The sequence below is a fragment of the Octodon degus genome, unplaced genomic scaffold (assembly GCF_000260255.1).
Source record: "Octodon degus isolate 3935 unplaced genomic scaffold, OctDeg1.0 scaffold00090, whole genome shotgun sequence".
Lineage (NCBI taxonomy): Eukaryota > Metazoa > Chordata > Mammalia > Rodentia > Octodontidae > Octodon > Octodon degus.
Window position 1 is genome coordinate 7,862,322 of NW_004524666.1, and position 26,309 is coordinate 7,888,630.

Here is a 26,309-nt window from a genome sequence, read left to right on the forward strand (position 1 = left end):
AAAAAAAAAAGAGTAGGCAGGGTCTCTAAGAAAATTATGGAATCAGATCCTATCCCAGAGCCGTCCTGTTCAACTGTTATCAATGCCTGACTCTGAAATCCCACAGGTCCTCTCGGTGCAGGCCTCTGCATGTTACCACAGGGCAGAAAGAGGCTACTCTGTGAGAGGCAGTACAAGGTCATGGAGCCTTTCCCAAACCTTATCTATTTTTCTATTTTTTAAGAAAAAGGAAATTTGGACCTCAATTATATGAATCAGTTGCTTTAATTCTCCACTTTACTCTGCTTATATAGTCACAGTTTTCGTCTCTGACCTTTTTCATCTCTCACCCTTCTAAATGGTGGAAACTTAAATCTGACATCACTATGCTGAATCACCAGATTTCGGGAAGACCAGGAGTCATGAAGTTGGACTCAGATCTCAGTCAGTGGAATAAAAGAGGGGCATTCTGGTGGCTCCAGTTATTCATTAGAATAATCTGAAGAGCTTTAAAAATGTGCCTGTGCCTATACCTTGCTACACTAGTTGAATCTGAAGTTCTGGAAGTGGGTTATGAATGGTTAAAGTCTCCTAGGTGATTCTAATGGGCAGGCAGGATCTGAGTGTAGTGATGCATACCTGTAATCCTAGCATTGGGAGGCCAAGGCAAGAGGATTGGGGTGAGTTCAAGGCCAGCCTGAATTACAAAGCAAGACCCTGAATCAGAAAACAAACAAACAAATTAGTCAGCAGGCAGGTTGAAGAGCTTTTGAAAAGAAATCAAGGACTTGGGACTGGGAAGTTAGCTCAGTAGAATTGACCTGGCAAGCACAAGGTCCTGAGTTCAATCCCCCGTACTGCGAAAAAAAAAAAAAAAAAAAAAAAAAAAAGAAAAAAGAAAAAGAAATTGAGGGCATAGTGCAGAGCTCTGTCTTTGGGAGAGCCTGTTGTCGTAAAGCAAACACACTCACCCACGCCTTCCATGGATGTGTCCCTTTGGATCACCCTGTGGTGGCACACTGACCTCTAGTCTTCTGGTGACTTCCTTTCCTTTGAGCTCCTCATGTAACCTTGTCCTGTGTGTTTCCACAGGTACATACGTTAGGTTCCAGGTGTTTGGCACCCTTGTCCTGAGTTGTCAGTGCCCACACCAGGCCCACACCATTTCAGTCCTACTTGAAATGCTGGTCTTGTCCAAGAGGTGGATGAGCCCTGCATTCAGAGGCAGCCTTCGGCCATGCTTCCCCCAAAATGAAATCCTGTATAGGAATCAGGAGACACCTGCCGTCACCTGTTGGAATGTAGTGGGCCTGGCTCCAGAGTTGACAATCACAGCTCGTTTTGTTATTCTCCAGACAGTCTGAAAAAGAAAGAGGAGGCGATCATCTTACAAAAATAAAAAGCAAGGATTGTTAAGAGTTAAGTTACACAACTCCTTTTTTTTAATTTTTAAAATGAGTAGAGTGCTTGTTGCTGTTGCTGAGAAAGATAAATTGATACCACATGTTGCTCCCTCACAAAACCCTCTCTGTGTTCCAGGGGAAGCTCATGCAGCTGGTGTCTGGGTTAGTGGACAGTCTTGCAAGGTAAACGTGGCTTGTAAGGGGCTGAAGCAGCTGTAGGGTAGCAATAGTTAAGACATTTCCAGTTACTCTCAACTGGTATGGCACCTTCAAAATACTTTTAAAAGTTTGCAATCCTTTCTTAGAAGGAGCTACTCTCTGCCTTTTGGCTTAAAGCATATGATGCTCGGAAAACAGTAAGTTCATATTTGTAATGTCACTGCTACTGTGTGTGGGGTCTAAAAGTTGTCGAGAGTTTCTTTGTGCTTAGAAGTTTACTGACTGGTGTGCGTGCAGAGCTTCCTTTCTCTTCTCAGAGGTTCCAGCAGTGGACAGGGAATATTTCAGCTTCCAATTTTCCAAGGGGACAACTCTGCTTGAGATTGCAGGCAAGTGCCACAACCAGGCTTCCAACACATGCACACCAAAGCCTGGAGTCTGTCCAGCGTCATGCTGTCTTCCTCCCCTGGCTACCCTAAGTTGTGTGTTGGGTTATCCACTTCATGAATTATTGCTGCATTGTACTCTTTCATTTCAGGAATGTTTGACACCTAATATGTCTCAGTCTTCGCAGCTAAATGGCTTGGTGTACGTGGAAGAAGTGTGAGCACTTTAGCATCAGCAATACGTGTATCCTGCTGTAGAAAACTGTATTCATTATGTTTAAAAAATGATTACCAGATTCTTATATGCGCAGTTATCTTTATGCTGATTCCTCCAAGGTGGGCGGAACAAAGGAATCTGTGCAGTGGGCTTCCCAGCGCAGTGCGCATGACTGTGCACCGTGAATGCCTCTGCGCTGGCACCTCCTGCACAGGCTTCCTTGCGGGCTGTGCTAGTAATGGCAGCGTCCACAGTGCAGGACACGGGTTGCCAGCCCTGTTATAATGAACTATGCCTGATGGGGTTCTGGCCCCCATCAGGGCTGCTTCGCTATAACGCAGTTTGTAAAAAAAGGTCTCTCTTCAGACACATTGTGGTAGACTTGTTTTAAGGGTTTTATAAATCCTTGGGTCCAGATTAGAGGAGCACTGATGTAGTTGCCTCTGAAGCTGAAGTTTCTTCCTAGAGATGTGTGCTTTCCCATAATTCATCCGGATCTTGATTTTGTAAGTAGTGTATGATTTGGCATTTCAGTAGCTTCTTGCCTCACTTAGTAGATCATCATGATGAAGGCAGTGGCCTTACCTGCAGCAGCAGGAGCCCTAGCGGGGGATATATAACTGGTCACCTGAGCCCGAAGGACCACTCATCCCCAGTTCTCTGGCCAGTTTACATCAGCCTGGATGTTTCACCAGGTATATTTAGATATGATTAGAAAATTTCCTCTAGTTCTGTCTAACCATTCTGTCATCACCTCCAACTTCCACTCCCCAAAGTAATGTAGCATATGAATTAGTGGAAAACTAAGAAATATTTTAATGGTAATTGTCCTGTGGTTGAAGGAGGGGAGGGATCTTTCAAAATCTTACAGAAATCATATTGACACTAAGTTTTGCTTTCAAGTAAGGTGTGTGGAAAACATTCCAGTACTGATACTTTACTTGGTGTTTATTTGTTTATGTTTCCTGCTTCACCAAACCTTAGGTAGAGAAGGTAGTCATTTGAATCCTGACTTCTGAGAAACATAGTAAAATATGTTTCTGGCACCGGACCTTGGAATGGTAGGGGTGTTTAACCCAGAAATGGACAAGTCTATCCCACTTTCAGATTATGGATTTTTTAAAATGGAAAGCTGTGTTGGTGGAGGGCTGCTGAGAAGGGAACTTTGAGGATGGTGGTAGCCCTGTTTTGGTGCTGTCTTAGTAATGTAACTGGAAAAACCTGTCTCAGTGTTCTGTAGATGGCCCGGGGGAATGTATTCTCCCACTAATACACCTCTAAAATAAGTCAAAGATGAGACACTAAAACGAATCACCCACTTAATAAGGTGGGCTCTGCTTCAGAAGCCAAGAGTGGTTGGTATCCATTTGTGTGGGAGCCTTCCTCAAGAAAGGAGGGCACTGCTACAGAGCAAGCTTACATTTGCAGGTTTGCTTTTCTGAGGTTCTTTTGAAAAAATGAATCTTTAATATTTTAAAATCTTTAAATTTTTTGAGATGAGCCCATCAGCTGATTAATTAGCACAAAGTATGATGGTAGAATTATGTCTTTGTATCCTTTCTTGAATTAGTTTTGTGACTTCTAAATAATTTGGTGGTGGAACTATGAAAAGTCATAGAAAAGCTCTGTATTAGAGTTGAGAAAACTAATGTTTAGATTTGATTGTCTAGGTGCTATAGCTAGAGGATTTTATAGTCAGTTGTTCGCTAAGTCAACCTGAGTCTTTCTATGTAAAAGTAGGCCACTGATGCACTAATTCTGCAGGCAGGCACAGCAGCTCTAAGCCCTGTGGCTCTGGCCAGGCAACTGTGATCTGACTTGCTTTCAGTTCTTCACCCTCGCGTGTTTCCCTGGGTGGGCAGGCTATCTTGGTCCTTCCCTCCCCTGACATGTCATGGTTCTGACCTTCATGGTGGGTGTTCCAGCCCCTTCACCATGTGCCCTTGGAGAAGCTTATTATCTCTCTCCAGATTTAGCCAGTTGGAGCTTATAATTACATAAAATTATATACATATGTTGTTGGAGGTTAGTGCCATAGTAAGAGACAGTCATCAGAAAGTCCATATGTGCATTTAGAGTTCTATACATTTTTTGTTCTTTTTCTCAGTAGGGTTGGAATTATGAAAATAAAATACATTTAAAAATATTGTTCCTAGATGCTTTTAAAGATTGCTCATTCATTGTAGGTTTTGGTGTGAACTCACCTAATATAGAGCAGAGGGTGCTTTGCAGGCCAGAAGAGTCAGGCAGGTGTCCACGTGGCCCCATAGCTCAGGAACTCCCAAAGCTGGTGCTTTATATTTTTTATTCAATCCCTCACGTCATCTGAGAACTCAATAATGGAACCACCTTGCACAGACTGCTTCCTGAGTCATGCAGCACACACACCAAGAGCATGCTTCATACCTGTTTCATAAAATGTTTTGCTTTTTAAAGAAATACAATTTCTGAACCACTAGTAGAGATGCCATTATTCTTTTTAAAAACCATAAGAACAAAAGGAAAGGAGGATATACGGTCTCCTGGGCAACGTTTGTTCCATCAGATACTCAGCTTGTTGTCCGTTTGGCTTCCCCCACACGTGTTTGGACAGCACTGTAGTTGTAGAAATGCCAACTTGAGATCCATAATTCCTAATGTTCATTGCCCAGCCTGAACTGCCTTCTCTTCTTGCATGGGCACATACACATGGGAGACTATTTGGGGATATTTACTCGTAGTAAAAAATCATGCTGATTTTCTGTTTTAAAAACATTCTGGTAGAACACATGTATTTGTATCTTTTACATAAATACAGTTGATGATTGCCAATTTTTTAAAAAATGGTAACTTTTAGGATTGTTCATATTTAATATTACAGCATCAGGCACTATCTTTTATCTTTAACTCCCAAATGAAAACTCATATTGCCTTCAGGTGCTGTTCCAGATGTGGAGAATACCGTGCACTCCACTTTTGCATTGTACAGATTACAGTGAGCCTGCCTCAGGCCATAAATCATCTTCACCACAGACTGCACTTTGTAAGAGCAGCGCAAACACCCTGGCTTGATAGCATGACTAGTTTTGGAGTATGTTATTGTCTAGCATGCTTGTGTCATCCCTAGCAGGGAGGGCTCTTGGCTATTATTAAGGCCATAATGAATATGGGAAACTACAGCTGTTGCAGACAGATTAGATTATTTGTTCAGGGTCATATGGTTGGTATTGACAGAGATAGGGTTGCATCTGGGTCATCTCTATCGACTGGGTGAATCCACTAAGCTAGACGAAAAACTCTTGCAAGATGAGTACAGTAGTCATTAGGGTTTTAAAGGTTTCTGCCCTACTTTTTAAAAATCCTTTATTTTTAGAATAGTTTTAGATACTGCAGAAAAGTCACAAGGGCAGTATGGAGCTTCCATGTACTCTGCATTCCCCTGATGTTAACATCATGTAGTATGGTACAGGTGTCCCAGCTGACGAGCCAATTATAATACAGTATTGTGAGCTGAAGTCCCTGTGTTAGTCATGCTGTCCTCTTTTAATATTCTGATATTCTTTTAGCTGTCATATCTTTGGGGTTCTTCGTGGCTTTGTCAGTTTTAAGGAAAACTGAGCAGGCATCTTATGAATGTTGCTTAATTGGGACTTTTCTCATGATTTCACTGGGATTATGGTTTGAGGAAGAAAACTGTAGAAGTTGTTTCTGTAATTTCACTCTTAGCACGTTGTGTCAGGAGCACTTCCTGTCTGTGTGGCTTGTGCCTGTGGGTACTGACTGTGGCCGACCAGGGAGATGCTGTCAGTCAGCTCACTGTTAGTCTTCCTCCCCCTTTCTGCTTTCTGTGTGGCATTCTATGGAAGGAAGTTACTGTGCAGCTCACTCTCTCTTGTGTTAAGTATATGTATTATTTGAATTCTACACAGAAGACTTGGCTACCTCCTTCATCAATATAGAAAAATCATATTCTACCATTCTTATATCTGCCAGATATTATATAATGTGTGAAATTGGGTCATGATGGAGTCACAGAAAGGATAGAAAATTATTTTCTGACTCCATCAAAGTGGTTAAGAAAAGAGTTGTTAGAGGAAGAGACCCAGGTGATGAATTGCCCTCAGAGACTCAGCAATGTTTGTTGCAAAGTGTGGGAGGGAGGGTAGTGGGTAAAAAACTACAAATATGAACTGTAATATAGGGAATACAATCATAAAAAAGAACAATAAAACTTATGAATTGGAAAAGACTGTTATTGAGCTTCTCTATGTTTGTAATGTCTCCAGGACATGAAACCACCTCCCCAACCTCTTAGACATCCACCTCATAATATAATATGTGTCATCTTATTCCAAGTCAAGGAAGGGTGCTCCTAATGTTTATTTTTTAATTATTTTTAACTCAAATTGGGAGGGAGATTTGGACTATTCTGGCTTGTTTGGTGAGTTTTCCCTTCTCTTTCTGCAGAACTCTATCCGGCATAACCTGTCACTGCATAGTCGATTCATGAGGGTCCAGAACGAGGGCACTGGCAAGAGCTCGTGGTGGATCATCAATCCTGATGGGGGCAAGAGTGGCAAGGCCCCGCGGCGGCGGGCCGTCTCCATGGACAACAGCAACAAGTACACCAAGAGCCGAGGCCGAGCGGCCAAGAAGAAGGCAGCTTTGCAGACTGCCCCGGAGTCTGCAGATGACAGCCCTTCCCAGCTCTCTAAGTGGCCTGGCAGCCCCACCTCACGCAGCAGCGATGAGCTAGATGCATGGACAGACTTCCGTTCACGCACCAATTCCAATGCCAGCACGGTGAGCGGCCGCCTGTCACCTATCTTGGCAAGCACAGAGCTGGATGATGTCCAGGACGATGAAGCACCACTCTCCCCCATGCTCTACAGCAGCTCAGCCAGCTTGTCACCCTCTGTAAGCAAGCCATGCACCGTGGAGCTGCCACGGCTCACTGACATGGCGGGCACCATGAATCTGAATGACGGGCTAGCTGACAACCTCATGGATGACCTACTGGATAACATCACCCTTCAGTCATCCCAGCCCTCACCCACTGGGGGGCTCATGCAGCGCAGCTCTAGCTTCCCCTATACCACAAAGGGGTCTGGCCTAGGCTCTCCAACCAACTCCTTTAACAGCACAGTGTTTGGACCCTCGTCGCTGAACTCCTTGCGCCAGTCTCCCATGCAGACCATCCAAGAGAACAAGCCAGCCACCTTTTCTTCCATGTCACACTATGGCAACCAGACACTCCAAGACCTGCTCACTTCTGACTCGCTCAGCCACAGCGACGTCATGATGACCCAGTCAGATCCCTTGATGTCCCAGGCCAGCACTGCTGTGTCTGCCCAGAACTCCCGCCGGAATGTGATGCTTCGCAGTGACCCAATGATGTCCTTTGCTGCCCAGCCTAACCAGGGGAGTTTGGTCAATCAGAACTTGCTCCACCACCAGCACCAAACCCAGGGCGCTCTAGGTGGCAGCCGTGCCTTGTCGAATTCTGTCAGCAACATGGGCTTGAGTGACTCCAGCAGCCTCGGGTCAGCCAAACACCAGCAGCAGTCTCCTGTCAGCCAGTCTATGCAAACCCTCTCAGACTCTCTCTCAGGCTCTTCCTTGTACTCAGCTAGTGCAAACCTTCCTGTCATGGGCCATGAGAAGTTCCCCAGCGACTTGGACCTGGACATGTTCAATGGGAGCTTGGAATGTGACATGGAATCCATTATCCGAAGTGAACTCATGGATGCAGATGGGTTGGATTTTAACTTTGATTCCCTCATCTCCACACAGAATGTTGTTGGTTTGAACGTGGGGAACTTCACAGGTGCTAAGCAGGCCTCATCTCAGAGCTGGGTGCCAGGCTGAAGAATCACTGAGGAAAGGGGAAGTGGGCAAAGCAGGTCAGTGCCCAGCACTATGGCATCACACGGTGGGGTGATGGGAGCCTATGTCCTGCTTACTTTGAATTTCACGTGAAGATCTATGGAGCAGCAATGCACTATACTATGGGTCCCAGCCAGTCCATCGCGAAGGTTTACCTGCAGCCAGCTAGGGCTCCCAGGTGTTCCTCCCCGTAGTTTGCTGACAGCTCAGAGATTCTGCTACCAGTGAAAAGAGCACACACATGGGTGTGCATGCACACACACACACACACACACACACACGGGCTCTCGTTCTATTTTGTGTCTGTCATCCTTGCCAAGCCCTGACATAGCTTACCCTGCATAATGGAGGGCGATGAGAGTAAAAGGGAAAGGTAGAAGGGGAAGTTTAGGCCCCACGTCAAGGTGAAGGGTATAAGCCGAAGAGCTTTCTTAGGACTAGGATCCAACACCACCTTTGTCAATCTGGTGTTGTGGTTTCATCTTTTTTTTTCCAGTGAAGTAATAATTTGCAGTGACTTTGATTTAATTGCAGAATGTATATTTCTGAACTCCTTCATATATGAATACTTTCACCAGAAGCAAGATGTGATTCTTCATCCTTATTAGTTAGCATAATACTACGCATCTTTGTTAGTACTCAAAATGTAAGCATTTACGAAAACAAAATAATTAAATTACAAACACAAGTTTTTACACGAGGAAACACATATATGTGCATCTCCTTGTTTCTCAGCTGATAAATGAGATGATGTCAGAGTCACCTGGGTTGTGAATGGTGACAGAATTTTTAAGGTGGTGGTATTTTAATATTATTGTGAACAGGAAGAGCAAGTAGTGTGTTAAGACAAGCATTTGATTGGAATCAGGAGTTGAGGACTCCGTCCCATGTCTTTTCCTATCTGGCTGCCTTTGTGAATGTGTCACTGAGCCTCAGTTTCCATTGTATGCTGCCCTTGTAGAGTTATTGCAAGACTTAAATGCATGATTGTATGTGAAAATGCTTTGTAAAATGCAGCAGGTTGAAATATACTGAGTACAGTTAGGTAAATTCATGGAACCATGAGCAAGCAGAGAGCCCAGAGAGCTTAAGTAGTTTTCTAAGGTCACATGGCTGGCCCCCAAGTCCATGTTGCTTAAATGGCTTAAACCATAGTAGCGCTTCCTCGTTTTTTCCTAGGTCATGAAAAAGAGGATGTGCTCTGGACAGAGATAGAGTAGCAGATAATAGATTTGCCATGGAGCTGTTATTCTCAAGAAATGGAGGGAGCACTGGGGGCTTCTGCCACAGGTTTGCACCCACACATGCACGCATGTTAAAGGGTCCTGTTCTGTGCCCCAGCTCCTTGGTTTTCTTTTCCCCTGTTTAAAGTCATCTCTCCAAGTTGCTTCTCCCTTTCTTTGAATTGTGTGGAAGAGAAAAAGAATTCAAAGCCATAAAAAACCCAGCCTTGTTTAACCCTGCCATAGTGAAGGAATTACAAGGGTCCCCCGTGGTGAGCTCACTGGAGCCTGTGGGCAGCTGTAGAAAGAAGAATGTCAAGAGCCTTGTGAGGCTGGAGCCTCTCAGCTTGCCAGGCATAAGCAGGCCCCTAATGGGACTCGCACATCTGTTCTCATCATTTAATAGCCCTCGAGCTGGTGAAAGAATGTAATGGAAGCTAAAGAGGATGGCAGTACTTCTATGCCAGCCACTTGGTATCGTACCAGAACTTGGGCTGGTAGAGATTGGACTTTAGAAATTTAGGTATTTGATTTTTGGAAAAATGAATGATTTGTCGTCTTTTAAGAGGAGTACATTTGTGGGTTATAAAGACTCACATTTTAATTTGGCCTTAGAAGGAAGCCACTTCCTAGTTTCCTGGAAAGAATGCATTCAGAGAAAATGTACCATTGATTTCTGTGACTTTTCAATTGTAAATTCTTTTTAATTGAGTACATGTCTATATTTATGAAACGTTACACAAAAATCCTTTAAGGGAGATTTAAATACGTAGGTTTAAAATTTTTATTTGATGACTGAGTTTTGATAATGAGAAGTTAATACTCTGAGGATAGTTCATTTCATTATTATCTCTAATAGAACTTGGGATCATTCAGTCATGTCTTCCTCAGAACATTTTGAGGTGTTACCTTCAGCTAAAAATGAAAAGTTATCAAATTTTCCCAGAAAATAAACTAGCTCAGTATGACCACAAAGCAAGAAAAGCAGCATCCCAAGGACAGTGGGGGCAGGAGTAAGGGATAGGAGGAAATCTGGCTTCTGGGTATAGGATTTCCATTTTGCTTTGGAAGGATTGCTGCTCGCAGCAATCAGGAGCACTTGTAGCCTGGGCGTTCCCCGCCCCCCCAGTGCTGGGGGTGGGACCTTGTACATGCTAGGCCAACTCACTACCCGTGAGCTCTATGCCCAGACTCATCTTTTACTTTTAATCGTAACTTGTGGCTTTCATTTTATTGGAGATGATCTTCAATTGAGAAAATAGGCCTGGGGATAGAACTTCAGACATAACTTCTCTGAAATTAAGTGCCCCTGCTTCCCAAGTAGTATTCTTAGCAACTTTCTTTTTTATTATTTTTTATTAGTATTTCTTCAGGCTGGCTTCCTTGTTTGATCACAGAAGGTCACATGGCCCTAGCGGAAACCTCCTAGTAGCATTCATAGAGCAGCTCTGACCAGTTGACATCTTGCTGGGGAAGTATAGTAAGATGCTTCTCTGAATGATTGGGAGTTTCACATATGTTTTTTACTTTAGACCATGTATAAAGTCCTTTGACCTGTGAGTCCGTCTCTGGAAGAAACACATAGCCACGCATTTCCGTGAGTGCCAGTTACTGAGGCGTACAGAGCACTGTGTTCCTTAGTTGCTCAGAAGCTTGGGGTGTGCATACTTACTAGTGGCAGAGTGGCTGAGCCTGAGCTTCCAGTAAATCCTCTGAGCTTCAGTCTTACTCTAGCTTTGAGATCCAAAGATATCTAAATTCACAGGCCCTTTTCATTGGTCTCCATTGTGGCATTTGGGGACCTTAATAGAAGAAAGTCTAGAATTTAGTTTTGTGTTTAACACTCCTCCCTCCCCCACTGGCTTGAACCATCAGTGATACATGTATGACTCATTGGGCAACGTAAGACAGTCCCATTGGGTGATGGAAGCTGCCTGAGGGGGACAGTCATGCGTGTACAGTCCCATCATGAACATGCTATGCTACTTTATGATAAGAATTGGGAGACAACCATAAGAGAAGCCAGGTAGAAAAGGGAAGGATATTTCTCTTCCTGTTTCTGCCTCTGGCTGCATAATTCACAAGTCTCTAAGAATATCAGTTCTCACATCTGTGGGAGGATAAAGTCATAGTATTAAATGTGTAGAATATATACAATTTTAAATTTGAAGTCAACATTCTCTTTTATGAAGTGGCCTAATGAGGGGCTATGGGATGATACAGAACTATTTAAATAGTAGTGTGCTGTTGTGGAAACTACATAGAATTTCTGTGTAGCTGCTTCCTGACAGGTAAGTCCATGCTGCCTGTTCAATGTCTGAATGTTGTGACTCTGTCCTGTCTTTAAACTGTATTTTGGGGGATAGGACCAATTTTACCAAATACAGGTCATATTGACTATGTGGTGTTTTTCTTGAAGTAGGTATTTCTGTTTTAGAGAGTGCAATGCATAGTACATATCAACCTGTTGTGTACTGCATGAAGAATAGACTGTTTGAACTGTGATGTAGCCTGTGGTTACGAGATGCTGGCCTGAGGAAATCTGACTGCTGAGGTCTTCATTCTTTCTTTTCAAAAAGCCTAAAGTCTAATTTCTCATTCTTGGAGAGAATGACTCTCTGGGTCTTTTAAATATTGATGACATTAAAGGAAATTGGCACAGCCGTGAAAAGAGCTTTCCTCCCGGAGACCAGTACAGCCCCTGTGTATGTTCTTCCCTGGGAAGCAGTGGCATCCAGCGCTGCCTCTGCTCTTCCTGGGCTTGTTGGTTTCATCTTTGCCTGTGCTCACCTCTGGCCAGCTGGGAAGCTTGGGGTCAGAGCTTTTGTGACTCCCATTTCAAGCAAGTTCATCTGTAAGTGGCTTTGGGGGAGGTCTCCTTTGGCCACAGATTGCATGAAACAAAAATGTAAAAAAAATCCCACCAATATCACTACTTACAATTTTTGTGAACTTTAAGCTCTTGTGAAGTGCTTCTTTTTAGCACACTCATGGTGCCGAACAGTCAGCTTCTTATAAGTAACATTTTCTGTCAGTGGAAGCCTCCCGGGATGGCCTCCGCTTCTCCCAGGCATACCCTTCCACATCAAATGGGAGAGAAGAGCTTGCTGGGAGCCCCTTCCTGTGCTGCCGCCATGACAGAGGAGCTGACCTGCCAGCTGGCCTCCACAGCCCGAGCCAGGCGGGAGGATGCTTGCAGCCTCTCTTTCTTCCCTCCCTTGGCCACAGATGGTGGATTTCATTCCTAGGTGGGGATTCTGTACCTTGCGAGAGACACCACCCACTTCTCCCTGGTTTTGCTGATGTGTGTGTTTGATTTCAAAGTGTTGCTTTACCCTGTCCTGCAGATTGTCTTGAAATTTAAAGTTTCAGAAACTACATGAACTTAAAATTTATTTCATGACTAGAGACGCTTCAGATATTTAGAGGTTCCATAGGTCAATAGCTTTGAGTGTTTCACAAAATACTTAATCCTCAAGCTCATCATGAATATAAGTAAAATGTGGATCAAGTACGTTTGGGAAATGTTAAAGAGAAATGTAGAAATTTGTATATATTTCCATCAGGACTTCCTGAATCCTTACAGATTAATAGGCTTTGTGAACTTCTGAGGGCAGCATGTGACTTACAGTGTTTCCTGAATTGGATGCCTTGAATAAATGTTTTTTTCCTCAAGAAACCATAACACAAGTGTGTTAAGGAGCACTCTTAAGAAATGCTGCTGTAGAGTTGTTGAAGGGAGTTGGCTTCCTCTGAAGACTTGGCTTCCTTCTCCCATTCCTCCTGATTGGCCTTTGTCATGTAGGAAGTGTTCTTAGCTGTGGTGTGTTCTGCCTATGGGTGAGCTGGCTGCTGGTGAGGGAGTGGACCCCATGTTGGTGACAATATTCAGGAAAGGCTGAGTCCCTGGGTGCAGAGGCAGGGGAATCAGATAGTGTCTTCCCTTCAATGAATGTGTGGCTGGGTGGGGAAACCGATGGCAGTGGTGGTGACTGTTTGTCCCAGAGTAAAGACTGCTTTCCATTCAAAGCCTGCCTTTGGACAAAGGATCCAGGCGGTGTGACTCTCTGTCAGATGTGCTGACTTGGTGAGACAGCCCTGCTCCAAGGAGCCCCATTCCTTTATTGCATTGGTAGTTCCCCCATGTCTTCGTTTGGGGCTTAAAAACACAGAACTACCACTTCAGGAGCTCCACACAAGTAGGTCAGAGCCGAGGCTGAATCCAACAGTAGTTTGTGCTAAAAGCCCAGCAGGACCCTTGCTGTGCTCTTTGTATTTGGTTTCTATAGCCAGTTCCTTGGGGTTGGATGTGAGCCGCTGCCCACTCCATGACCCAGGCTCAGTCCTGAAGGGGCTGCAGAGTTAGCCTTCCGAAGCGCCCTTGGAGTTGAACAGGGCCCTGTGTTATGGCAGAGGACCTGTGAGATAGGTAGGAGGAGGCCGCCATTTCTGTGGCCATATGTCTCTGAGGTATGTCACTTGTTTCTGTGGGCCTCAGTTTGTTCATCTATAAAATGGAGTTAAAATTTAAACCTTTTCTACAATGCTGGCTCTTATAAGGACTAGCTCTGATGAGGGCTGCTTTTGGTCACCTTTTAAAAAAATGTTTATTATGACTTTGAGTGGTCCCCAAATTAACACAGAATATAGGAAGCAGCCAGCCTAGCCTTTCACTATTGACACAGAGACTGCTCTCCTCAGTAAATTAGAACCAGTCAGATTTATTTTCAGTAAACAGGGATAGCATGGGCCTCTTGGCCAAAACCTGTGCTCTCTCGAGTTGACGCTCCCTAGAACTTCTGCCTACCAGTGTCTGAGCACCCATTAGAGAGAGCAGTGATTTTTGCTTTCACAGGGAATTGTGCTGCCACAAGGCAAATGAGGAGGCTGTGTGTGAGTGTCCATTAGCATCCCTAAAGGCTTGCCCAGCTGCCTGGCAGTCTCGCTCATCTTTTGAGGGAGCCTGTAGGTCTCCAGAGGCTGCTATCATGTCCCTGAGGGAAAGTCTCACCCTGACTCTTGTCTATGGCCCCCCTGCTGTCAGGAGGGAACCAGGATGTCTGATCTTGGTTCTTCCCCTTGCCAGGCCATCTCAGGCCACTCAAATGAAGAGCTGCTCCCCACCCAGCTAGGGCTTTCTTGGGAGCACAGGACTGTCCAATACAGTCAGGCATGATGCTGGCAGTAATTTGGCCTCGGAGCTCTCAAAAGCAGGTGGTTTCCTTTTAGGACACGATCTGGTGGGCAGGAAACAGTCACTTTACCCTTAAGATCTCTTCCAATCTTGAGTGGGGTGAGAGCTGGAGAAAAGAGGCTGCTCTCCAGGTGTTTCCTCACAGAAGGCAGTGGTCAGATGGGACTGAGGAGCTCCGCCTGTGAAGGCTGACTGGCCTGGCTTGCAGATGGATGCTGGGTCTGCTGTTATCTCTCTTCCAGAAATAGATGTGCATTTACTATTTTTTTAAATAACCTTTTTTGCTAAAAAAAAAAAAAAAAAGTTCATGATATTCATGCATTCATTTATTAAAAGATGAGACTCAGTCATGAAGTTTCAGAGAGTAGCAGCAGTATGTTTTGAAGGATGAACTTTAATTGTGTCTTGGTTAGGTTGAAGGTTTGCATGTTGGTGGGTCCCTTCTCTTCCTGTTCCCTGTCCTCTTCCTTTTGCTCTGATGAAAGAGTTCTGGGCTATAAGAGTATCATTTTTTTTTAGTACTCATATCTGTATGTTTGATTTGAATCCTCAAGGGAAATTAGTGGCCAGGAAGAGAAGGCCGAGGGTTAGAGGTTAAAATTCTAAATTAATTTCCACTTGGCCTCTATTTGCATACATGCCACTGTAATTCACTGGCACATCCACTGGTCATTTGAGTGCACAGACTGATCAGGGAAGCCACATAGCCCAACATAGTCATAAATACTCAGAAAACTGTCTGTCAGTGTGGTTGAAGATGGCCCCTCTGCTGCCTATTAGCTGGGTCCTTCAATCCGGAGCTTTCCCTACAAACCACCATCCATCTCTGCTCATGCTGCTCTGGGCTGGGCTGATCAGACTGGTGGGATCCGTGGTGCTCACCACTACAGCGCTTGCGCAGGTAGCAGCCAGATGGCCACCTGAGCCACATCGATGCTGACTCACTCCTAGAGTCTGCACACCTGGCCTGACTGCTGACCCAGGATGCTTGTCCTCTCAGTTCTGAAGCCACCCTTGAGTTTCTCCTTTCAGAGTCCTCCTGACTTCAGTCTTCTGTTGCCCCAGTGTGATGGTTGCTTCTCAGCCACCATCTTTCAGCTGCATGTCCTGGTCAATTATAGGTGAATGAGTGCTTTGAACTATTTGTGGAACTCCAAGGACTTTGTGTCTTCATTACTTGGAAAAATTAGATTATGTGTCAAAAGCCTGTATATCTAAAGGAGGAAAAGAAGACCCCCCACTGCTCTGTGGGCCTGATGAACTGGTGACTGCACCTGTATTTCCACCCACTCTGGGAGATCTAGGGCCTCCCAGTCTGTGCCTTCCCATCACTCACCCTCCACCTTAACCCCACACACCCTGGTGAATGCAGGACTGTGTCTTACTTGGCAAAGGTAAACAGCGTGATATTCAGGTCATGGTATGACACTAAAGATTTCCTCCTAGACTGCACTTTTCTTTTGTCACTTGACCAGGGACAACAACTTTAGACTTAGAGTAGGGACTATTAGCTTGAGGGCTAGTAAAGAAAGAGGGTATGCTGGAATATGTGGGAAAGATGGAGAATTCTTCACTGGAGAATTGAGTATTGTATTGATTCCATCTTACCCAAGGTGGAATTTTAGAAACTTAATTGGAAACCATCTTTTCCTCCAAAAAAGCATTACAAATCCTAGATCCTGTTCCATGAGCACTCTTGTCATTGTACGTAGGTCATAGAAACTGTACCAGTGAGAGAATACTAAATACTTGGATGAACAGAGAATAGTCTGTTCAGAGAATCCTTATTCACTTACTCAGCTGATATTTACTGTGCATCAGTTTTATATTGGGCGCTTTCCAGGGTACTTGGACTATCAAAAAAAATTCATTACACTCACTGGAATACCTGCTGCTTGAGGCAAATACCATGTCTAAGAGAGAACTCTTGAAATAGCAGGTGTCCCATAAGTGAGTTTATTTGAAGATTTTGCTCTGCTTTCAAGGAGTTTAACACTGGGAGTCAAAAGTCAATGAGGAAATAGCCGTTGTGGGCACAGACTAATTAAGTGCCAGGTGAGAGGTACAAGAGTTCAGCCCAGGACAGCTGAGATGGGTGGGGCCGGAGGAGCTTTCTGGATGGGATGAGTCAGATGGGTGGGAGAAGAGCAGTCTAGGCAGAGGGTCACTGAACCCCACCCAGCAGATGGGCAGAGGGTTTGTTCCCAGTAGTACTGGAACATACAATGTGGAATGTGGGGTTATACTTTATACTTTGTTAGTGACAGAGTTCCATAATATGTGCACAGGTCTTTCCCAGATAAAGTTCTGAGCTTGTTTTACATTATAATTAAAGATAATTAACTAGAGAAGATCAAAGTGGCCTGTAGACTTTTGCCTTAAAAATGGTTCTTCAATATTCTATATAATCCCAAACTTCATGTATTCTATGGAGTTGGAAAATTTTGAGTATCTTAAGAAAAGGTGGAATCTCTGCAACCTTACTACCAATAGCAAATCCACACATAGTATATTTCTGCCATGTCAGTCTCTGAGTCTATGAAGAATGTTGGTTGATGTAATTCCTGCCATCGTATAAAGGCATTCATCATGTTAGATTTACTGTAGCCATCCATAATCCCTAGAGTTTAAGCAGCAGAAAAGGCAGCACCTCTCCGCATAGTCCCTGTGCCTGTGCCGTGAGGGGTTGTGAGGGTCTCTTCTTCTCATGTTTTGTCAGCACAGCACAAAGGTTAGGAAGCTAGACAGGTTGTGCACACTAGGCCCAGGCATTGAAGTGTCCTAGAGACAGGCTCTTGGGACGCTCATCAGCCTCCCAGGTAGGCTTTCTCTACTACTCTGAAAAGGCCCAAACATTCTTGGGAGGCAGAATGGATCCCCAGGTCAGGTTGTGCTTTTTTACCCAGGCTAAGATTCTAAAAAGAATTCTTTTTAAATAGTGTGTAATTGAGTGCCTTTGTATATCTTTCCAAGCGTCACCTTCACAGTAAAAACCTCCTTCCAGCTTCCCTGTTCCATCTTCACCTTCTATGTGAAGTATTTACTTGCCTGGTATTAAGTACCAGAGACAAGGAGCCAGGCTTCCTGGAAACCTCACTTACCTTTGCAGAGGCTTCTCCACCGAATACACACTGGGCCTTCAGGCTGGCTGAAATGTGCCTACCTGGTCTCTTCCCTCCTAAACTATTTGTTGCCTAAAATGGCAAGCTGACAGCGTTTGTGGCTGTCTGTCTGTCTCTCTCTCTCTCTCCCCCTCCCTCCCCCCCTCCCTCCCTCCCTCCCTCTCTCTGTCTCTGTCTCTGTCTCTCTGTCCCCTTGCACTTCCCCGGCAGATGCTTAAGCTGCCAGACTGTCTCCCTGGCCCTGTGGCTCATTATGGGTTGCTGTCCCCTTGGTCCTCCTGAGATTGAGGCAGACATGGTGGCAGACAGGCAGATGTATCTGCTGTCCTGAACTGAAAACAGGCAGCTCCGAAACCCACACCTGACCTCTGGACCCCACAGCCTACAGGAGGCTGCCTGTCCGACTAAGGGATCCACTCCTTCTCTCTCCTGAACACTCCATATTCAGTGCCCAGCTAGCTCTAGGAGTTGCAAGTTTTGCTTAAACTGTCCTTATTTTTAAAGAGTAAAGAAAATGGCATTTCACTTTAATTTTTATTTTTTTCAGGCAGACTTTCCTTCAAACATGTATCTTCCTAACTTGCAATAAGACTGGTAGCCGGTGTGGATGTGAGGATTTCATTCTGTTATCTTTTTTCCTTCCATGTCATGTTTAGGAGTGGGGTCCTATTCCTTCTCTGCCAAGATAAAGACCCGAGTGACAAAGACAAAGACCCTAGTGCACTCTTTTCACAGTGGACTTAAGTTCTGGGGAGATAGCACTGGGGACAGTTGCATTCCATGTCAAGATTAAAGGTGGTTGGGGTTATATTTGGTGTGGTTTTGGAGGTGTTTCCCTTCCTCAGAACATCATGTGACTTAATGGTGATAATTAGGCAGAATCTTGTCTTCCCTGCAGATGCTTGTATTACAGAGGGACTGACTCTCACCAGAGACTGGATGACAGCATCCACAGATATTTTTAGAATGGGTCTCATCATTCATTTGGTTCCTCCATTTCATTTTCCTTCCATTCACAGCCTGATTTCAAACTTATTTATTGAGCAGGGAGAGGGGAGGAGAACATTTTAATGAAAGTCACTGATGAGATAGGGACATTTCCATATTTATTCTTAATTGCTGTATTGCCTAGTAACTCTAGAGTAACAGCTGTAATTCTGTTAGTTATCTGCTTCCTTTTCTTTGCAGAGGTTTTTTTCATAACTGATTTTTTAAACTAGGAGGGTATCGACACACACACAAGCCTCACAGTTAGCTAAAGAGCTATACGTAAATCCATGTGAAAATGACATGAGCTTACTTAAAACTCATTCTCATAACCATGCTTTTTCAGCTAATTTCCAGCTCCATAGCTGTTTTCATCACTGAACATGCATGCCACTCACTTAGTCTTTGACTGAGTTGGATAAACACGTGTAGACTGAACTGCAGAACAACCTCCAGAAGTCTAAAGCAGATGAGCAGCTGCTTTCCGTAGAATTTTTTTCATTGTCATGGTCTTTATTGTGAGTGGTAATCTTGGTGTTCTTCTTACAAGGATGACTGTGTTCCTATTGAACATTTTTCTCTCTCTTACACACACACACACACACACACACACACACACACACTACTAGTGCCTTTCAGTTGTCTGGCGTGAGAGTTTCTCTATGAAATGTGTTCTCTGTAGGAACTGCCTCTGTGCCTGCTAGACCTCGCTCCTCCCATGGGCACAGAGGTGGCTTGCTTTGCAGGCCTCCCTAGGAGGTCAGTGCCTAAGACCTTGGAGGAGGCTTCAAGATATAGTGTCACCATGACCCCATTGCATTCTGCAGGAAGGGAAAGAGGGATGTAGCATTCTCCTAATGATGATGCTCTCAGATGATCCTCGACCTTTTGCTGATGGAATGAGAGTGTGGCCTAGGGTTGTCAATGCTATCAGGCTACCCCACATGGGCTCCCGACCCCATTTTTAGGGCTGATGTCTGTCTTGCCTGAAATGATGCTATGTTGGAGTGCCTAAGTGCCCTCCACCTCTGTCCCTGTCGTGCTGGACCAACCAAAGCTGCAGAGGGAACTGCATGCTCCACCTCTGTTCTTGAGGGAGTGAAGCGTGTCACCTTCCTACTCTGCGCTGGTTTCTGTGGTAGAATAATTAACACCAAGGGAACCAGGAAGGTGGTCTGAATTAGGTAATACCTTGCTACTTCTCCCTTGATACTTACTGAAAGTCAGGACTGGGACTTGGGGACCAAAGTCCCCTGATGACTAATTGCATAGTGATGTTAGATTGTGATTTATGAAGTGTTATTGTAAAGGAAAAAAGAATTCCCTTTACAGTACTGTGTCTGGGAGCCCCTGTGCAATAATGCTTCAGGGCCCTGGTGAAGTACTTACCATAGCACCAGCCCTAGCAGGCCACATTCCTCACAGACAGATCTGGGACTTGGTTAAGCTTTTTACTCCTCTGAAATTAATAAACCATTATTTTATGGTCTAAGACAATATTATATTATCTCATCAACTTATAAAACAGAGAGTACCCAAAAAAAAGTCCATTCAGGGAAACTAAACACACAAAACTAATGGGAAGAGAGCTTTTTTGTTTCTTGCATAATTCTCTTTGCCTTAAAAAACAAACAAAAAAACAAAACAGCTCACTTCTCTTCAGAGCTGTGCCGAAGGAAAATAGGCCCAGAGATCTGTGATCGTCTATGTACTAAGTCCTGTTGTCTCGGCAGATATCAGTAGCAAAAGGTAAGATTGTCAGCAAGGACAGAATCGTGGATGAGACTGGAACCACAAGGGCTCTTGCAGAAATTCTCAAGGAAGGTGTGCGCCATACTGTGTCTCTTCTAGAGACATGAGTGTGTGAGGTTATTCCTGTACTTTTCATTCTGTGGTCCCTTTGGTGAGAAAATCTGGAGATGTTGGTACTTTACTGCCACTTCTCTATCCACGTCTTAGCCTAGAGACTTTTTTTTTTTTTTTTTTTTTTTTTTACTACCTTGACAGCTCACACTATAAACAAAAGATCTTATGGCTTGAGGCCTGTCTCATCAGTTCCTTTAGCTACATCTCTGAATATACTCTTTTTTTGTTAATCCTCTTAACTTTTCTGGGTTCAGTGGCCACATGAAATCTGATAAGTCTTGTCTAAATGTGGTGCTCTGGGAGGCCATCTGCTGTGTCTTTTGTGTGGAACACTGATGAAGACAACATAAATGTTAGTTGTTAACAAGACGTTTTAGATTTGGCTCTGAGTGTGTTATGTAATTTATTTCTCTGAAAAATTTTAATATAAAAATCACATTCCTAAAATAGCCCACTTAGAGATGCTTTACTTATCTTATGGTGGGGAAGTCAAGATTATTCATACCCTGCAGTGCAAACTTACTAAGCCTTTGGGGAAAGGTCCATGTCATATCTGTTGTATCTGGGTACAAATAGAAAGGAGGTCCAGCAAGTTTAGTTACTCTGCCTGGCCAATGGGGGAAAAACAAAGAAGAATAGTTATTTTTCTGATTTTAGTTTGAAAGTCCCAGGTCCTAGCAAACCTTCCATCTGAAACAAACCCTGTAAGCTCCCTGAGTCCCTACCGTAACAGGACTCACTAAAACACCCCTAATGTGCCTTTCTTTGTTAACTTCCGAAGTGAATGATCCCATTTCTTTGGGCTCTTCTAACTTCAGGGCATTCTGAAAGAAGGACACAATAAGAAATGCAGTAAGTAATACTTGTGCTTTGTCCTTAGATTTGGAGGCCTTTAAGTGCTATAGCAGATGCCTTTATTCTACATTTCTTGGGCTGGACGGTGGGATGAGGAACAGGAGGCCAATGCAGGGGCCTCCCACGTGCCCTGTTGCTTTTGGAAACCCTTAATCATCTCTTGTTTTCTTTTCTCCTTCCTTAGACCCTCAAACTGACACAAGACCTACAGAGAAAACCCTTTGCCAAATCTGCTCTCAGCAAGTAGACAGTGATACCGTTTACAGCTTAACACCTTGTGAATCCGCGCCATGTTCCTAACCCAGCAGAGACTGTTATCGGCCCCTTGCCCTGGGTGAAGCACTTGCCCTTGGAACAGAACTTTATAAAGTATGCAAATCTTCCTTGTCTGAGGTGGTGAGCCACCTGCCACGGAGGACGGCACCCCAGCAGCACCACCCACTCTCGTTCAGAGCACACCGGGAGCCCCAATTGCCGATTCTGTGGTGTTTTAATATCTCAGTGGTTTGTGGGATGTTCTAGATGTTGTTTTTCTGTTTTCCTTTGACCTTCTGAGTTTTTCACATGCATTAACTTGCAGTATTTTTCTGTTAAAATGTTAACCATCCTTCTCCTGGCAAATTTAAAAATAAGGAAAATGTACCATTTACCATTCTGACTGTGGGCATCACAAGCTTTTGAGCCCACAGGACTCCATAACTAACATATTACATAAACTATAGGGGGATTTTCTTTCTTTTGTTTGGTAGAAGACTATCCTTTTCTAAAAACTGAGCAATGGCACAATTGTTTGCAGTGCGCACATCCATCCAGGACTGAACCACACATAGGCGAGAGGAGAGGAGCGCAGCGTCCGGCCCAGCCGGCATGTTCCCAGTTCTGAGTCAGGTGGTCTGAGGCTGAGCCCTCAGGGCCTGCCCTGCAGTGGCTGGGGCTTCAGGGCTGTAGTCATATGCGGTGTTCTCGGCTAACGTGGTGGACAGTATTGGCCTGTTGGCTAGAAAATAGGGTCTTTTCAGGCAAGAAATCAGCTCAGCTATCCACTCAATTGCCAAATGCCACTAAAGAATTTATTTTTGAGGAAAAAAAAAAAGGAAAAAAAAGTGTCCTGTTTTGCTTTACAGAAGTAGTGAGTGTTAAACTTGCAGTGAGATTTGTAAAATGGACAAACCAAGGCAATGCTGAGGCAGGTCTAGCTTTACTGTTTTTGAAATATACATCCTTGACTATTTTCAGCCTTGCTGTGTATAAGCTGATCTAGAAGAACAGGAGTGAAAGGCAATAGCATACAAATTGATTTTTTGTATAAGCCTGGGTTACAATTGTACAAGTGACACAGTAGAAGTACAAGATAAGGTAGTTTGAACCTTTTATTTTTTCCCCCTTTTTTTTAACTTTCTGCTTCTGTGGATTTCGTTTTGTTTTGTTTTCAAAAAGTTATGGTGCTGTATAGGTGCTTTCTGTTTAACTTGGGAAGTATGATGACCTTTGTTACCCTCCTCGATAGCCAGAACAGTGGGGGACACCTTTGGTACAGACAAAACTGGTGTAATGCTACTCTAATTAGCACAGCGTACACATGTCTCCAAAATGAAATATGAAGACTTTTCTTTGCATAAAAAGCATTAGGCATATACGTGCATGTTTCATCATGTACAGTACTTACGCGGAACCGTGTGCATGGGTCTTAGGAACACAGACTAGGGTTTCAGCGCAGACATCCCTGCTTGATCCTGCTGATGCTTGCGCTGTGGCAGCAGACGCCAACACAGATGTGCCACCTGGTCCCCGGCACCCCCGCTGGCCACCACAGCCCCCTTGTGCGCCTTTGCTTTTTAACACCTTCGGGAGTGATGCTGGTGGTGATCACAGCTCCTGGCGTGATGAAAGTTCCATTTGGTATTGTCGGACATCGCTCCTGCCTCACTTGGATCATCACTTTCGAGCGAGGGCCCTGTTGATTTCACCCTGCCTTTTACTGAATCTGTAAATTGTTGTGCAACTGTGGTTATTGTAGACCTATAGCATATCACCTTTTCTAACCTGCTACACATTTATAATCTTCATTTTAAAAGTATGTATGATTTTTTAAAATACGTATTCATGTGGTCTGCTTGACAGTGAGCCAGACTTGCTTACTATATTCCTTTATAATAATGCTAGCCACTTCCTTAATTCTTCAGTAGTCTGTTGTATTCAAGAACTGTCCAGAATGAGCAGGAGGGCTCCTCTCTGGCTTCCTGAGTGGTGCTGCCTGGGTGGATGATGCATTCCAGAGGTAGTGACAGCCGCTTGGGGGAGCAGGGAGCAGGGTGGTGGACGGGTCAAAGTCCAGGAGAATCCCAAGTGCTTCCAGTGTACGGACCCCGAGACTGCTCTCCTGAGTTCAAACAAGCAAACTAACTCACAAACTAGCTACTTGTCTATGCAGTTTTACAGACTGTCGGCCAGAGCTGCTCGGGCAGGAAAGGCAGCAAGAAAGGCAGCCTTCCAATGCGTTCCAGCTTTAAAATGTTGACTTCCTTTCAGAAACGTGACATCTTTATTTTCTTCTTTTTCAGTGTTTGTTGGGTTTTAGGCACAATGTCTTACAAAATGTTCTAGAATCATGTTGTAATTTAATCTGAAACAGCTGAAAGAGAGGGTTATGAGGACAAGCCAACCACAGAATAGACTGAGAAAATTTGGAAGGGATACTCTGATTATTTTTCTTTTATAAATAATTCAAATAGCATTTACATACACAGTGTTCTGGAGATCTGAGCCCAGGGCCACACCAGGTGCAACAGCATCGTAGAGAGACCTATCAGGCCTAGGAGAAGGTTGGGCAAGAATCAAATAACAAGGCCTGTGCAGAGTCCCCACATCCCTGCCTGGCTTCCTGCCACTAGAGAGACCAGCCTCCCTTAGACAAGCCAGGTTCCAAGGCCCTGGATTAGGCAGACATGCAGAACCCTGTTTTCTGGATAGGTAAACTGGTGGCTACTAGATTGCCCCTGAAAGTCTAGTATCCCTAATAATGTTCTGAGCTGGAGCCTCTCAGTGGATTACTTAGCAGCCTCAGGCCCTCAACAGTAAGGTTTGGGTCCTGATAAGAACCTGCAGAACTCGCCTCACCTCTTAGCAAGCTGCTCCAGCCGCCTGCTTTGAGATAAGGAAGCTGAGACCGAGGGTTGAGAGTATGTCTCGCAGTCTGAGGTGCTGGGAGGCTCAAGATCCTGATATCTACACCAAAGCTCGGAAAGCCTTCACTGTCCTGGTGTGAGGACTGGCCCCCCGGGCACAGTATACGCCATTAACTGTGAATGCATCTGGTTTCTTTTATTGCATCCTCTGCAACATAATGGATGCTGATGTACATTTAAAAAAATTATTTTCACAAGTTTGATTCTCCTCATGAGAGGATCACACACACACACGTGTAAGGTGTACTGTGCTTTCTGGTATTTTCTAGCATCCTGTGTGTTACTTCCTCACTCTGAGGGAGGAGGGAGGAGATCATGGCTCACTACTCAGGACAGGTGTGCCCCATCTCAGGGCGTGACTTCAGGTGGCTTCCAAGCTTGTACAGAGCTTAAGGATTATAGGGACAGACTTTGCCCCTATGTAATAAATATATAATCCACTTAAATAATAAAGGACACTTGAATTGTTTGGGAAAGTCCATGAAGAGTAAAGTAGGTTAAAAAAGAAAAAAAAAAAAAAAAAAAAAGGTACTCTGATCCTCTTGCTGGTGCCAAGGGCTGAGGAGGTGGGGAATGTATTACCTTTTCTCCCCCAAAGCAAAAAGAAAACCTTGACAGCTCTGAACTCTTGATTTTTCTTTTTCTTTATATATTTGGATAGCATCATATGATTCAGCATAATAAATTCTTAAGAGAAGCAAAACTTTCTATAGAAATGCAATCACTACTGAAGAGGTACAAAATAACCCAGCCCCTCCTGGAGCCTGGTAGGGGCAGGGCGTGAGAGGAGAATCAGCTCCTGCAGAATTGGGCCTGGCAAACAAGATCTGAATGTAGAAGCCCAAGCAGCTAAAGAGAGTGTCGTATTTGATCACTATCTTAAGTAGGTAACATTTTATGCAGGTTGGATGAATAGTTTCCTCTTGTTCATTTTTATTTGTATGTATTTTCCTTTGAAGAATGATTATGAGCCCTCTGCCACACTCCAGAGATATTTGTGCAACTGCTTTGAAAAAACTCTCTCATTTCTCAAAAATTGTCTCATTGCCTGGCAATCAGTCTTCTTTTGTATACTTGTCCTAGCGCATTATATACAGGGGAAATGTAAACAGATGTGAAGGAGCACCAGAAAAATTAGTAAGTACTAAAAAAATTGTATTGTGCATTTTGGCTTCACATGTTTAACTTTTTTTAAGAAAAAAGTTGCATGAATGGGGAAAAATCTGTATACAGTATCTGTAAAACTGTATTATCTGTTCAGTTTCTTGCTCACAACTCATACAAACTAGAATTCAATATGGTGCATGGCCATATTCAAACACCTAAGAGTCCAGCAGTTCACCCCTTGGTTTGAAGCACCTCATCCTTTCTTTCAAAGCGAACACTATCACATTGCATTCTTACCTTGGATTTTGTCTAATCATATGTTGACGTGAATTAACTCTGCCGCCTTTCTTAAGGATCAAAACCAATTTGGGAATCTTCCCCTTTTCAAATGAAATGAAGATGCAGTACTTAACTTTCCTTGATGTTTGTAGATATTGCCTTGTGTATTCCATTTAAAACCGTAATCTAGTTTGTAAAAGAGATGGTGACGCATGTAAATAAAGCATCAATGACACTCTTGTCTTATGCCTTCGAGTTTCTTTTAGGAATGAAATAACCAAGTTTATCTCAAGAGCTTTCTGTGGGATTATTTCACAGCCTGGGAGAAGCACAGAGCTGAGAGACGATCATGAGATCTCTAAATGAACTTCCTAAACTTTTTCCCCAGCCCACTTTTTGACCTCCACAGACAACCAGATAATTTCATAGAAGCAGATTTATGGAGTTGTTCATGTTGGCTAATAGCCACTTGTGGTATGTTC

General features: G+C 44.0%; 1 protein-coding gene across 1 annotated transcript in view; it reads left to right on the top strand.

Annotated features, from left to right (window-relative positions):
• Window positions 1-26,062, top strand: part of Foxo3 (forkhead box O3) — a 117,712-nt gene extending 91,650 nt beyond the window's left edge. Inside the window, exons 3-4 of the mRNA XM_023722291.1 lie at window positions 6,591-8,026; window positions 21,441-26,062. Coding sequence (XP_023578059.1) covers window positions 6,591-7,991 — 1,401 coding nt within the window. The 3' untranslated portion in view covers window positions 7,992-8,026; window positions 21,441-26,062. The remainder of the gene's footprint in view (window positions 1-6,590; window positions 8,027-21,440) is intronic.
• Window positions 26,063-26,309: the final 247 nt, after the last annotated feature.